At 55.6% G+C, this 14,081-nt stretch overlaps 1 protein-coding gene across 3 annotated transcripts in view; it reads left to right on the top strand.

Annotated features, from left to right (window-relative positions):
- Positions 1-8,974, top strand: part of TSPAN11 (tetraspanin 11) — a 66,299-nt gene extending 57,325 nt beyond the window's left edge. For 2 of the 3 annotated variants that reach the window (XM_081128058.1, XM_081128057.1), the window contains one exon: positions 3,793-8,974. Coding sequence is in view for 1 of the 3 variants with exons in the window: in XM_081128057.1 (XP_080984183.1) it covers positions 3,793-3,852 (60 nt within the window). In the remaining 2 variants the exon portion in view is untranslated. The remainder of the gene's footprint in view (positions 1-3,792) is intronic. The other variant, XR_013998135.1, reaches the window with a different exon arrangement.
- The last annotated feature ends 5,107 nt before the right edge of the window (positions 8,975-14,081 follow it).

Genomic DNA, 14,081 nt, shown 5'->3' with positions numbered 1-14,081 from the left:
GCCTCTGCTCCTGTGCAACCTTGAGCAGTTACTTCCCTGTCCCTCAATGTCACCTGCAAAACGTGGATCATTTCCCCAACCAGATAAGAACAAGGTGGTGCTCTCGACACCAGCAGCACCCAGCACCGGTGAAGGCCTCCATAGTGGAAACTGTAGACTTCAGAGTGGCTCCGATACTTTCCCTCAATGGCTCCCCACAACCTGAGACCCAGCTGGGCAAGTAACAGTTTCCTCCCCATTTTACAGATCGGAAAATTGAGACCCAGAGAGGTGACTTACTGAGGGTCTCATTCTGAGCTGTGACCCAGGCCTCCTTGGTCCTTTGCTTTCCCAAACTCCCTCCCCTGACACAGTTCCATGGGAAGAGAAGCAGGAGTGGCGGTGGCGAGCAGTGTGGGTGTCTCCCAGATCACTGCTGCTGGCCCGCACCAGCCTGAGTGCCAAGAGGGCCCAGCTCCCGGCTAGCTGACTGGGCCCTCCCTTCTGGAGGGAGACAAGACAACCTAGGGCCAGTTATCCACCTCTGAGCCTTAGTTCCTCATGTGTGATAGAGGGCTAATTATACCTAGTTTGGTGACTAGTGAGGATGATGCAATATACATGTAAACCACATGGTTCACCACCGAGCAGATAGCAGGTGCTCAGTAAACAGTCCCCATCATTCTTTTTATCATTTCCACGTGGCACATTATATCTCCCAAAAGCCCTGGTCATCTCCTGGCCAGACCAGCTTGCCCCGTTCAGGAGCAGGCCCAGGGAACCCCAGGTGGCAGTAAAATGGCCCATCTTGTACTTCCCCAGAGCAGGCCTTCTGCCCACATACTGATCCCCAAGGGGAGCTGCCGTGGGGTCTGGGAAAGAGGCTGCTCAGCTCTGGAATCACCTGAGGTTTCCAGAAACCTGCTCTTTGCCTCAGGCATTGAGGGGCCTGCTCCGCATGGACGCTGACCGGCCGGGATCATTTCTCCATCCATTTATTTCTACCTCTCTGGCCTGGAGAACCTGGAGAAGCTGAAGACAGAGGCAGTGGAGCCACAGGAATGAGGGACTGATGGCCAGTGCCCCGAGCCTAAGGTCAAGGTGGCACAAGTGCACACTGCCTGCAGGGTGTCTGGCAGGACGCCTGCAGGCCCACAGATGCCTCCTCCCCACTCATACCTCCACCATGAGAAGTCTTGGTCCAGCTCACTGTGGAACTGTTCCTACTGTCCCGCAGAGAGAGCTTGGCCACCACCTCTCCTGGCAACCACCGTGGACCCCAAGTCCTGGCCCAGTTTCTCCCCTCCATTTCTCTGCAGCTGGCTCTGCAGCAGCCAAGCTTCGGGTTACAGCTCCCTCTGCTGGCCAGTGCTGGAACTAAGCTACCTGAGTCCAGGTCTGCTGCCAGCCTTGAAGGAGGGCTCACACCAGGCCTGTCCCCAGGTTCACAGTCATCTTCCGGCTGGAGCAGGCACCAGGCACCTTCCCACACATGTCCAGCCTGGCATTTCAAAGGTCCTCAAGGCTCAGGATAGACAGGGCCAAGATGGTGTCTTGTTTCCCTGGTCCCCAGGAACTGGAGGAAATCTAGCTTGAAGGCAGAGGTTTTCCTATTGATAGAAGGGGATTTGAGGCTCAGAGAGGGATGTAACTGCACCCAAGGCCACACAGCTCCAAAGAGAAGTTAGCCCAACCCCATCCTAACATTCCCACACTGCAGGATAGAAACATGTCACAGAGCCCAGAAAACTCACAAGACAGTGACACTGGAATCTGCAGGGAATCTAGCACTAAGGGAAACCAAAGATCACTTTGGAATGGCTTCCTGGGGCCTTCTGGCCCTTCCTTGATGCTCTTGATGACAGCCAGGTGCTGGCTCAAAAACCTCAAAAGAAGCTGAAAGAATGTGGGCTTCTCGGATTAAAAGCCCCGTGTGTGCCAAGTGCTACATCCAGACCAGCTGTTAGAAGGGGACGCCATATCCCACGTAAGCTGGGCCCAGGTGGCCTGTCTGGACCCATCATCTGCTATCTCCCACCCCTGCAGTCAACTTGTGTGTTTTCTCTGCTCACTCTGGTCTGGTTGCTTGAGTGTCTGTGCTGATTTCTGGATGTCCTCTGCCAGGAAGGAGACATTGCCGCTCATTCAGGGATCTGATAGTCAGTGTCCATTACCCTTCTGAATGAATCAGGGTGGTGGTGTGTGTGTGCACGAGTGTGTACATGTGCACACACATTGATGAGTGCATCCGTTACCCCTGTACACTGCATGCATAAGGGTGGTGTGTGTGTGTGTGTGTGTACATGCATTGATGAGATTCTGGCCCACACACCTCCATCCTCACTGTGCCTACCCTGGGAGGCACCCTGGGAACACACATCTCATACCAGAGTGTGCATGCTGGGGAGCTCAGCCTTCCCGGTCTTCTTCTGGCATGAGGTGTAAGAGATGTAGCCAAAAGTCTGTGCTAATCTACCTGCTCCCTCTGGCTTCCCCCTTAGCAAGGATCAGAAAGATCCAGATAACCCCACAGGACAGGCCATTAAACCATGAGGGAGGACAGAGAAGAGGGCACGCTGCATGACATCTGGGTGGAATGGCTGTGACAACCGCCTGCTAAAAGCCAGTGGGAGACAAAATAGCCTCTCAAGCCGCCTTTCAACTTGCGGTGGATTAGCTCTGCTCTTGTTCACAGGCCCCACCGTCCTCCCACGTTGGGTGGAGAGGGGGGAGGAAGGGGGTATCCTTCACCACCTCCTTGAGCCAGCCTTGTGGAGAGAATCTGAGTGCCCCAGCCCATAGGAGCCTTCACCAGCCTGCCCTCCTCCCTTTGGTCAGCAGCAGCTATTGGAAGGTTTGGGGAAGACGGGGCACTGTTCCCATATTTGGGGAAATGCACCTTGGCCCATGTCCACAGGACGGTCACGGGGCTGCCCAGGCTGTGCCCCTCTCCCACAGGCAGGCCCCAGGATCCAACAGCATAGTCAGGAGCATGATCACAGTCGTGGGCCTCCTTGGTCTAACACATCCCGGTCTTGTCCTTGCTGCATCCTCGGGTGGGAGCGAGGAGAGGAAGAGGCAGAAGGAGGAAGGAGGCAAATGAAGAGCGAATGGAGGCGGAGAGCAATGGGCTTCTGCGGTATAGAGACTAGAAAGTGAGACCAGGAAAAAGCGACTTCCCAGCACAGCCCTGCTCTGGGCAGGATGCTCTAGCCCCTTGTCATCCAGTGGGTGTGAGGATGGGGCTGTCAGGCAGGCTCCTATGGCCTTGTTTGGTGCTACGTTCCATGCTGATTTACAGGATGAGCTGGTGACCTCCAGTTGCTCCTCCCAGAGCCTCGGTTTCCCAGTGGTTTCTGTCCATCAGCCAAAATCCATGGTGGCCACTGGTTTTGCTCTGGAGTCGGAGCAGCAGGATGCAGGCAGACTCTCCTAGAGAAAGGCCGCTCGGGCACCAGTCTACTGTCTCTGGAGAAACTCTGGACCACAGATCAGCGGCAAGAACTGAGAGATCGTTAGCAGTGCAGAACCTCAGCCCCCACTCAGGCCTACAGATTGTCATCTGCCCTAAACCGAGGTCCCTGGGTGATAGTTCTCAGAGCATGTTCCCCCTGCACGAGGCCCCAGCATCCCCGGGAACTTGTCAGAATTGCAGAATCTCAGCACCATCCCCCACCCCAGCCTCCCGAGTGGGAACCTGCCTTTATCAAGGTCCCAGGTGTGCACTCCGCATAAGAAGGGAGCTGTAGGGCACTGCCCTGCATAACTCTGGGGTCCTGATCTCTCTGCCCCTCTGCTTTCTCCACCTGGCAGACCTGTGGGATGGTCCTCACCTGCTGCTTGCACCGGAGGCTCCAGCTGCATTTTCACTGATGGCCAACCGTGTCCCCCTCCAAATTGCCCCTCACAAGGACAGGGGCCCAAATCCTATCTGCCAGACCTGTGGAGTCAACATCAGCTCACCTAGAAACCCCCAGAAAGTCCCCATTCCCTGTGCCCACCCCCTTCAGACCCACCAAGTACCCAAGACCATGGCTCCTGCAGTTCCTGGGACCCTCAGCAACTCCCTCCAATTCTGAGTGCTCCCTGCGAGAACCCCCTGAGGGGACTGACCCTGCCAGGGACAACAGACAAGAGGCTTCCATGGACCACAGGGAGGTGAGAGAGACTTGGACTCTGCTCCCTCCCAGCTCCTGAAACTACATCGAAGGGCTGCAAACCTCGACCCCACTTGACCCGGCATTCAGGGTGACCCCACCAGAGCTAAGCAGCCCTCCTCTTCCCTCTGCGCAGGCTTTGGGGGCTTTGCTCGAGCCTCCAGAAATGCGTCAGGGTGGGGCAGTTAGTGTTCTCTCTGCCCCCAGAAGGCCCAGGCCTTTGATCTGCCCACCGGCAAACACCTTCTCTAGGGAAAGGAGTATCCCGATGGCCTGGCTCCTTGCTGCAGGGACTGGGAGTGGAGGGAACTGAGGCAGGCAGCCAGGAGCCGGGTTTGGGCAGTGGTCGGCCTGGTGGAGCTGCAGGCAGGGAACAAGGTGGGGAGAGTTGGCTACACCAGCACATGCTGCATTGGAACTGGCCGCCTGGGGGCCTTCCCCAGGAGAGGACCCCAGGGAGACAGGGCCCCAAGCCCCAGCCTCTAGGAATCTGCCCCTTAGGAATCTCTCTCATCTCTGGCCTGATTCTCAGGATTGTCAAGGTTTTAAACTTTTAACTCTTAATGTCGGTGAAGACCAAATTGCAGAGCCTGCAAAGCTGGAGCCACTGAGAAGGTGAAGCTCCAAGTAGAGGGGTGCTCTGCCCTGTCTGTTGTCCTGGGTCCACGCTCCCTGACCATGGGACCACCACCACGCAGCCTCCAGGGGCCTCGCTCTGCTCACCAAAGTGAAGACAGTCCCTTCCTACGGTTCTGTCTCGTGTGTCTGAATTGGGGAATCTTCAGGAAGAACTTTGCCAGGTACTAAGAACAGAAAGCAAATCCTAGAAAATACAGAGTGTAGATGCCGGCAGTTTTGCAAAGAATAGGCGTCAACTTCTAAGACAGCTACAGAGACCCCTCCAAGAGGCTGTGACAAGTGGGAGGCGCAAACAGGAAAACCCCACACGTCTTCCACACTTTCCTACTGAGTCCTGCAGTTCAGGGTCCTGGAGACCCTCCTCCATTCTTTCCATTCCACCTGCAAGAGGTGGGCTCTTGTTATGCTAAAACCAAGGCCAAGAAAGGCCACCCTTGCCTCCCCACTGGGTCCAGTCCCCAGTCTGATGAGCTCAGCTCTGGCTGAGTTGGGTCAGTCCTGGGTGAAGGGTATTATCTCTCCCATACACGGTCACTGCTGTCCCCAGCACAGCCCTCAACTGTGCAGAAACTGCACACGCTCAGAACAGAGGCGGCCTCCCCCACAAAGGGAGGACCAGCTTCCCAGGGCACATTGCCTCCCTGCCTTGGAGACTCTCCAGGGGCTGGTGGGGACCCTGGCTGGCTGAGCTCTCCCACCTAGAGGTCCTTGGGGTGGCTGATACAAATTCATTAGGAGGGAGACCAGCTTTCCTAAAAATCCCAGATTCTTCCAAGGACAAAAGAAACAGTGGTGTGGTCCTCCAAGGGAAGTTGCTGCCTTCCAGCTTCCCGGGATTCATGCAGATAAATAAAAGGTGACGGTGACTCCCAAGCTCTTTGCAGGGCCAGGAGTCAGACCCACAAATCTCACCAAGTGAGAGAAAGAGAGAGCCGTGCTCTCTTGCTGCCAGTGGGAGGGAGCTGCTGTGGCCTGTTACATGACTGCCCTAGTGGGGTCCCTTCATTCTTTACTGAGGTCACCCAGCCTGTGGAGATGGGGATAGGGGTGCTGGGTGGGCATCACTTGCACAACTTTGTCACTGGGGAAGACCCAGGGGAGCCCCACATCCTGCCCAACTTCCTGTCACACTAGGCAGCCTGGCAGAGGGCAGGATGAGCTGTGACTCCTGGGCTGGGCATCATCTTGTCCAGAGAGTTACCAAGGATGCTGGCTGGTCCAAGCTGCAGAGGGAGAGAACAGCTCAGAACTTTTTGGAACTGTGACCTACTTTATGCCAATGGTCTGGGCAATGAGACACAGTGACAGGAAACTGAGCCCAGGGTATGGCAGGATCCCCAAGGGGCACCCAAAGGCTGGAGTCAGAGCTGGGGCCACGTCCCCTACAGGGTGTGTGGTCCTGCTTGTGAGCATGCAGTTCTGCACCCAGGACCGCTCCCCCAGGTCACTGCTAGGAGGCTGTTGCTGTCATTAGTACCCCTGGGAGAGAGAAGGGCATGCCTGCTGACAGCAATCACAGTCCTGTGTAGGCAGAAGGCCTGGCACACCAGGTCCAGAAAGGGAGCCAGCATTTTGTAGAGGTCTTACCACAGCTGAGGTCACCACACCCTCACCCTGAACTCCCCAAGCTGCCCTTCTCTCCTTCAGCTCACAGGGCAGCCACACCCAGAGGGAGTGGCACACCCCTACTCCATGGATAACGTGAGTTTGGGGAGACAGGAGTGTAACTTGGCCTTTAGTCGGGAGATGAAGGCTTGTTTAAAATATGACCATTCTCTCTCTCTCCCCAGCTCCAGGAGCTCCTCAGGCAGAGCCATGTAGGGGTGGGTGTCCAGGGCCTTGGATTTACTGAAGACCTACTGTGTGCTTAGAATGTGTTAGTCACGTAGGGATTGCAGTATACTCCCCCCCTCCACAGATGAGGAAATTAAGACTCGGAGAAGTTAAGAGACTTGCCAGTCGCCTGGCAGGTGTGGCTCAGCAGTTGAGCGTTGAGCAAGGAATCAAGAGGTCCCCGGCTCAATTGCCAGTCAGGGCACATGCCTGGGTTTTGGGCTCAGTCCCCAGTAGGGAGCGCGCAGGAGGCAGCCGATCAATGACTCTCACATCATTGATGTTTCCTCCCCCCCCCCCCTTCTCTCTCTCTCTCCCTCTCCCTCTTCCTTTCTCTCTAAAAAAAAAAAATCAATAAAAATCATATTTTTAAAAAAGAGACCTGCTGGTCAGCAGCAATGGCTGTTGTCACACCATTCCCTCCCCAGCATCCCCAGTTCTCCATCTCTGTAATGAACTGCCAGGCTGACATTCAGGAGCAGCGTGTCCCTTGGGGGGGTGTTCTGGAATAGCGGCAGCCTCACCCCCCCCCCCCCAAGTTGGACGGAACCATCCACCTGGCCCCAGCACTGGAGCCCTGCACAGTCCAGGTTGGAAGAGAAGTGTGACTCCTTCAGGCTGACAGCTGACTCCCTGGCGAAGTGTCTCAGGCAGGAGCCTGGGGGCCATTGCTGATGGGAGCACCTGGCCTATCACCTCTGGAGCCAGCGTTGACACCAAAGTGGCCGCAGACCTCCCTCAGCAAGCAGAATCTTCAAGCAGGATATGAAATCTCATGCCCCTGTGGAGACCATTGTCTGGGGCATGGAGGGCTGGCAAGAGAGAAGGAAATGCCTCTCCCAGCCCCGTGAGGCCTCATGCACTCAGGGAGCCACCCCGGGCAGGGAGGAAGTCCCTGGGTGGTGGAGGTGACCACCTCCTGCCTTCCTTCCCTCCCCTCTATTGCCAATACGGGGCTCTGGGTGGGCACAGTGTGAGCTGTCTTGGGCCTGGAATCTCATCAGGATGCCCACCCTGTGCATGGCCACAGGCCTGGCACTGAGGATGGTGGGGGTGCTGTGCCAGAGTGATGTGTCCCCAGGACCCTCATGCCCCATGGCCAGTTTTGGTCTCAGAATCTGCTACTCCAGGTCCATCTTCAGGGCTTCAAGGCAGAGGACGTGAATTGCAAGTTACTTTCACCACCACCCATCCTACTGTCAGCCTTGAAAACATTTTCTACTTACTGGCCACTTTGGGCCTGGGGACAGAAATGGGGAAGGTGGTTTGACTGGCTAAGAGGAACACCCATATCTTGTGTCACCGCTGAGTGGCGTTCACATCCGCCAAGGATGGCAGTGATCAAACTTGAGTGCGCATGAGGATTGCCTGGAGGGCTTTTAAAAAATATATCTTTATTGATTTCAGAGAGAGGAAGGGAGAGGGAGAGAGAGAGAAACATCAATGATGAGAGTCATTGATCAGCTGCCTCCTGTGCGCCCCTGACTGGGGATCGAGCCCGCAACCCTGACATGTGCCCCGACTGGGAATCGAAGTGTGATCTCCTGGATCATAGTTCAATGCTCAACTGCTGAGCCATGCTAGCCGGGCTGGAGCGCTTTTTGGCACAGATCACTGCCCTCTCCTTCCCCTCCAGCTTCAAATCAGAGGGATGGGGCCAAGGATTTGTGTTTCTAGCTGGTTCCCAGGTAACGTGGATGCTGCTGGCCCTGGAACAACACCTGGAGAACTGCTGCTCTAGATCACATCCTTAAGGAGGACACTTGGTCACCTTCTTTGGTATGTCAGCCCCAGGATCAGAAACCCATCAGGATGTCTAGCTTGGGTCCCACTCTGTGAGCGGGAAGGGTGAAATGGTGCCTCTGTGGGCAGTTCATCGCAGCCAGGAACGTGCCTCTCCTGCTGCGCATTCTTGCAGCACCAGCCCTGACCTTGGACTAGGACTGAGTGGGGCTCTCTGAGTGGGTCTGTGACCCTGACTGGCAGAGCAGGTGCCCAGGTCCTCTGCCCAGAGGGAACAGGTTCACAGTCCAGCCCCATTTTCCCACCGCCTCCTGCCCCACTCCATTCTCAGCCCCCATCTTCTCTTTCAGCACAATGCCCAGCCCCATGTGCCCTCAGCCTCCTGTGCCCTCTTCCCTCCTGCTTGGGCACCACAGACACCAGTGCAAGCACCACGAATACTTCCAGGCAGCCCAACGTTACTGAAGCCAGACAGGCAACTGGAACTGGCTGCCCTGGGTATGGGTTGTCACAATATTTTAGAGACAGTGAAGCTGCCTTAACCTGTCGCATATGGAGAAAGTGCTCTCGTGGTAAATACGCCCCTTCCTTAGCTGGTCTCTAGCTCGGGCGCATGATAATAAAGGAACTGTGTCTAGAACCACCTGCTGTTGCTGTTTTTCCTCCTCTGCAAGGAAATCCCAGGCCTTCCGTTCATGTTCATCAGATGGGCTGTGACCCCCGTACAACTGAAGCAGATACATGGGGAGAGGGAGAGAAGGGGAGAGGGAGCCCTGTTAGAGCCCACTGACCACACTGACCAGGGTCCTGTCAGCTCCCAGGTTTACTCTTTGCACTGACCTCACGTCCCATGACTCTCACTAGCTCCTGGCGGCAAGCGACAGCCAGGCTCAAAGAAGCGTGCTTGAGTTGTGTTCCCCTTAAAGCTCTTTGCCTTCAGGCAGCCAGTACTCACACACCTCTGACCATGATGCCCAGCCAGCCCCTGTTAGTGAGCCTGTGGTCCGTTCGTCCTACTGTGGGCATCACCCTGGCTGGCTGCAGCTGATGCAGGGTGTAGGGAGAGGTCAGGGGCGAGGGGCCCCTCTGGCTGACCATCAGGCTTCCAGCCAAGCATTTCAAGCGGAGACACACCTTTTGCGCCTTGGACCCTCAGACCATCTCACCCCAGAGTGGTAGTCTCCCCACCTGGACCACTGATTTGTCTTCATCCCCAAACTAGAATAAGGCATTTTCATCCCAAAGCAAAAAGACTTAAATCTATGATTCAGAGGAGCTGAGCACACCAGGATGCCCAGTAAGGAGTTAAAAGAAAGTAAGTGTTTTGTCTTTTATGACAAAAGGTTCATCCTATTTCATTCACTCTTCTGTCTAGAAAAGTTGCTTGAGGTGGGATGGGGTCAGTGAGGGAGCCTAAAGAGTACCTGGATAAGCTGGATGGGACTCAGGGAGGCAGGCCCGGGTGGGGCTCACCTTGCAAGGGGTCTGCATCCCCTGGCCCTCCTCCTGTGTCTCCTGGCCCCTTTGGTCAAGATCATTCACTGAACAGTCACAGTGGCAGTCCTCTGGTGGTTTTGATATCAGGCAGTGGCATGGACCCAGCCTTGGGCGTCCACAGACATCCATCTCATAGGACCCAGATGTATGCTCACTATGAGTGTGAGTGTGTGTATGCAGGTAGACACAAGCACACAAGTGTGCCTGAAGAGGGATAGGCACCCCTCCAGGCCCCGTCCTGCTACACAGGTGGCTCCCCATCCATCTAAATGGCCCTGGCTGCCTGTGGGGGCCTGGCGAGGATGGGAGGCAGTGGAAGCTGAAGCTGTCACCCTTGGTGGCTGACACTACTTCCTGGCAGGAGACAATGCCTCTGTCAGCAGGGTGGGCTGCTTCAATCCGGGTGGGTCTCTGGTTCCCACTTCCTGTCCCCAGTTGAGAACAGAGAGGCTGCCCATGGGGTGGGGAAGACACAGGGGCAAAAGCTAAGATTGGTCCACTTTCTCCCTCTCCACCCCCCCCCCCCTCCATGAGAAGCCCCTGCTTCCCTGTCCTCTTGCTTCTGTCACTGGCTGAAACCCTGTCTGGCAGTGACTGAGCAGGAGGGACAGGGTGCTGCAGGGGACCCATGGGATCTTTTGGCTCAGGTCAGGGATGAAGGGGGCAGTGAATAAAGCTTGAATCCGGCCCTTCCATCAGCCAGCTGCAAACAATGTCAATGCGCTGAGACCAGGCCCAGGCCAGCCAGAGCCAAGAGCGTTCATGTCCCATTAGCCTGGGCACTCCTGAGGAGGTCATGACAGTTTCTTAAGTGGCTCACAGATCCCTAATGCGAATTTAGAGAACCTCCTGTTGGGAACCTGAGATCAAATTCAACATGCTCTCCCTGAGTTGCCAGCCTGTAAAATAAGAAGGCTGAGTCCTCTCTAGAACTGGGGTCTCTTGACAGAGAAAAGGAAATATATTTAAAATATATTCGGATTGCAGGGATTGCATGGGGGAGAGTTAGGTCAGGAGGGAGACAAAGGGCAAGGAGCTTTCTGATGCCATTAAATGACAGAACGTGGTCTTGCTCACCTGATGGACAGGCCTGGGCAGTGCCCCAGGTGTGCCCCAGTGACTCAGCTACCTGGCAGTCTAGTCTCTAGGCCCACAAAGGGGAAATTCCAGCTTCAGTCAGAGGGCCTGGCTCAAGTGTGTCCTGAGGAGTGTTGCTCTTTTTGTTGGGTTAAGGAGGCCAAGTAGTCCATCTCGCGGCTGTCATTAAACTCAGCACAATGAGATGGCTAAATCAATAGCCTCCCAATCTTTACTGACTGCTTTAAGAAGGGACCATTGCAATGCCGATATTTTTGTGCCCCAATTGACATTCATTTAATCTGACTTCCCACTTGCTTCTGTGGATTACTGTGCTGCTACAGCCAGCCCAGAGCTCCCCATTCCAGATCACACCCCCGTGACCCAGCTTTCAGCCAGGGCATGCTCTTCCTTGGGGACCCTAATGACCCAGATTTGACCACTTTCTTGCCAACCACCTCCCTTGGCCCAGGAACAGGCTGGATGTCTTTACATACATGTTTTTATTTAATCTTCAAAGCGAATCTGTTAAATAGGTATTATCCTCATTTTGCAGATGATGAAACCAAGACAAATTCAATGACTATGAGGCTCACGTAGACACGAGCTGCGGACGGGGAATTCACCTAGGCCCCTCAACCCTCAAACCAGTGCTCTTCCCACCCTAACCTGCTACAGTGACAGCTGACAACACAATTATGGGCAGAACAAACCTAGATAATGTCTACGAAAGCCTTGTGCCAGTTGTGACGGTCAAAACAAACAAGAGGAGAGATGTAATTGCCGGTGCTGGTCTCTGCAGTCTCCTGCCCCTGAGCGCAGAGCCCGGGAAACATGCTCGCCCTCCATGTGGTGCACACCATTAGCTACTCGTCCAGGGTGAGGGACGTCATGCCGGTGAGCAGCAAGAATGCCCTTTCTCCCCACGGTAAGTCTGGTTAGTCAATGAGACTCGTCACTTCTCCTGGGGGGCCTCTGAAATCTATTTTTTCCTCTGTCCCACTGGCACTTCCCTAAGGGCTGTGTCTTCTCACCTAAATCACTGAGACGTAGCTTCTCACTGATGTCCCTGCACCCATGCTGTCCCCTCAACCATTCTCCCCTCTACAGCTACACCGATGGTTCTCAAGGGAGGATCTGAGCCCATCACAGGGCTTCAGGCCTCTCAGCAGCTCCCAGTGCTCTTAGCTGAAATCTCAAACTCTAACTGGCACTCAAACTCACCTCTGAGTGCCAGTCCCAATGGCATGGACAGGACACCACCCCCCCTCTGCTCCCCGCCAGGTTAGCTCCTCCCTCTTCAGCTCTCAGCCCCCACATTGCTGAGGTGGGGTCAGCGGCTCTCCCACCAGTGAACATCAGCATCAGAGCCTGGGGTGCAATCTCATTTACTCTCTGTGGCCCCCTCTGCGAACACAGGAGTTGGGTCTGGGCTGTTCACTGCATTCAAGCTGCTTGGCATAAGTTAGTATTCAAGAAGTCCTGGTGTTATAAACGTCTTGTCTCTGCGCGTCCCCGGTTGGGCCGCTTTGAGGAGGTTCTCATATGCGTACAAAGCCCACTCCGCTTTAGCTCACCAACCATCCTTTCTCACTTGCCCTTCGCTGGGCGCCGATGGGAGGCGGCTATCCCACCACCTCACACAAGAATTGGGGAGCAAGGGAGGTCTCCAGGGTCATCTCAGCCACCCCATCCCATCACATGGGCTGAAGAGCCCAGAACACATCCAGAAGGCCCTAGCCTAGTCTTAGAAGTCTCCAGGGGGAAAGATGCCCAGCCGTGTCCTCCCATGGACATCTCCTCTCCTGCTTAGCCAAGTGGCCTGCCTTTCACGGCTTAGCTCATCTGACCAGAGCCCAGTGCTCACAGAACAGCGTATTCCAGTGCCCTGGGAGCCAATGGATTTCACTCTGTGCCCCAGAAGCAGACAGCACAGGGAGCCAGGGGGTATCCCAGCGGATGGTCCACAGGTTGAGGGGCAGGAGTGAGAGCAAGACTGAGCAGAGGGAGTGGCTTCCACCCCCATTCCTATGACTTGGTTGGTCCTCAGAGGACGATGGAGGGTCACTGTTCCTTAGCCATGACCAACTCCGGACCCCACAGCCACAAGGTCCCCTCTGGTAAATCTTGGGGAGGAGCTCAAGGACCCCATTCCAGCTGCACCTTTGACAGAGGGTCACCTCAGAGTCCTCAGGCCTCAGCAAATCCCTGCAGGCTTTGGAACACAGCAGCTGCTGGATAGCGCCCCAAAAGTTGATGCTCTGGGACAACGCCATGCCAACCTGGCCTCTCCCTGAGAAGGGAGGGAGCCAGACCTCCACGCATGGAGGGGCTGAGAGACGCTGCTCCTGCTCCCGTCACACCCATGCTGCACATTCGCCCTTCATTTCCACCCCGGTACCCAGCCTCCAGCCCTCAGACCCCAGCCCGTCTGGTACAAGAGGTACAGCAATGCCCAGGGCAGGATGACATCTGAACTTCTCACCTGCCACTTGTCTCTGTGACTACAGCAGCCAAGGAAGCTGGCAGCTTCTCCTGCAGTGAGGTGGCAAGGTCGGCGGGCCCATGTGGTTTTCAGTGTCTCCCTCCTTCCCACTATCTCATACTGACTCATGTTTCTGTGCCTATTGGAGGCCATCTCAGAGCCACCTAAGAGAGTGCAGCCCAGGTAAAGTCACACTACAAGGTCCCCTCCTGGCTCATATGAACCCCAGGATCATCAAAGGGACTGAGGAGATATTGTACCTAAAGCTGACAGTCCCTGCCCCACAGGGAGCCATGAATGACTTGTTGCTTACCCCTCTCCCAGCACACTGGGCCTGGGCCACAGGCTGGTGGTCTGGACGGGACAAATACGCAGATGGGAGCTGGCCTCTCCTGCAGAGGGCTCGGGACACTCAGACTGGCCCCTCACCAAACCTGCAGCAGGTCACCAGGCAAAAGAGGTGTTAGGATTCCTCAGGTACCCACAGAGGGACCCCCCCAACCCAGCAGATCTATACCCTGGGCCTGAGGAGAGATGAGGTCCTGGCTACGGAGTGTGTCTTGGACAGATAGTGGGACTGGTGCTTGACCCCCCACTGGTCTCCCACCAACCAGGACATGAAATGAGTCAGTCATGGCTGACAGAATGAACACACCACGGAGACAGCCTGC

Source organism: Miniopterus schreibersii (genome assembly GCF_964146895.1).
Source record: "Miniopterus schreibersii genome assembly, chromosome: 2".
Taxonomy (NCBI): domain Eukaryota; kingdom Metazoa; phylum Chordata; class Mammalia; order Chiroptera; family Miniopteridae; genus Miniopterus; species Miniopterus schreibersii.
This window is presented reverse-complemented; position numbering and strand designations above follow the sequence as displayed.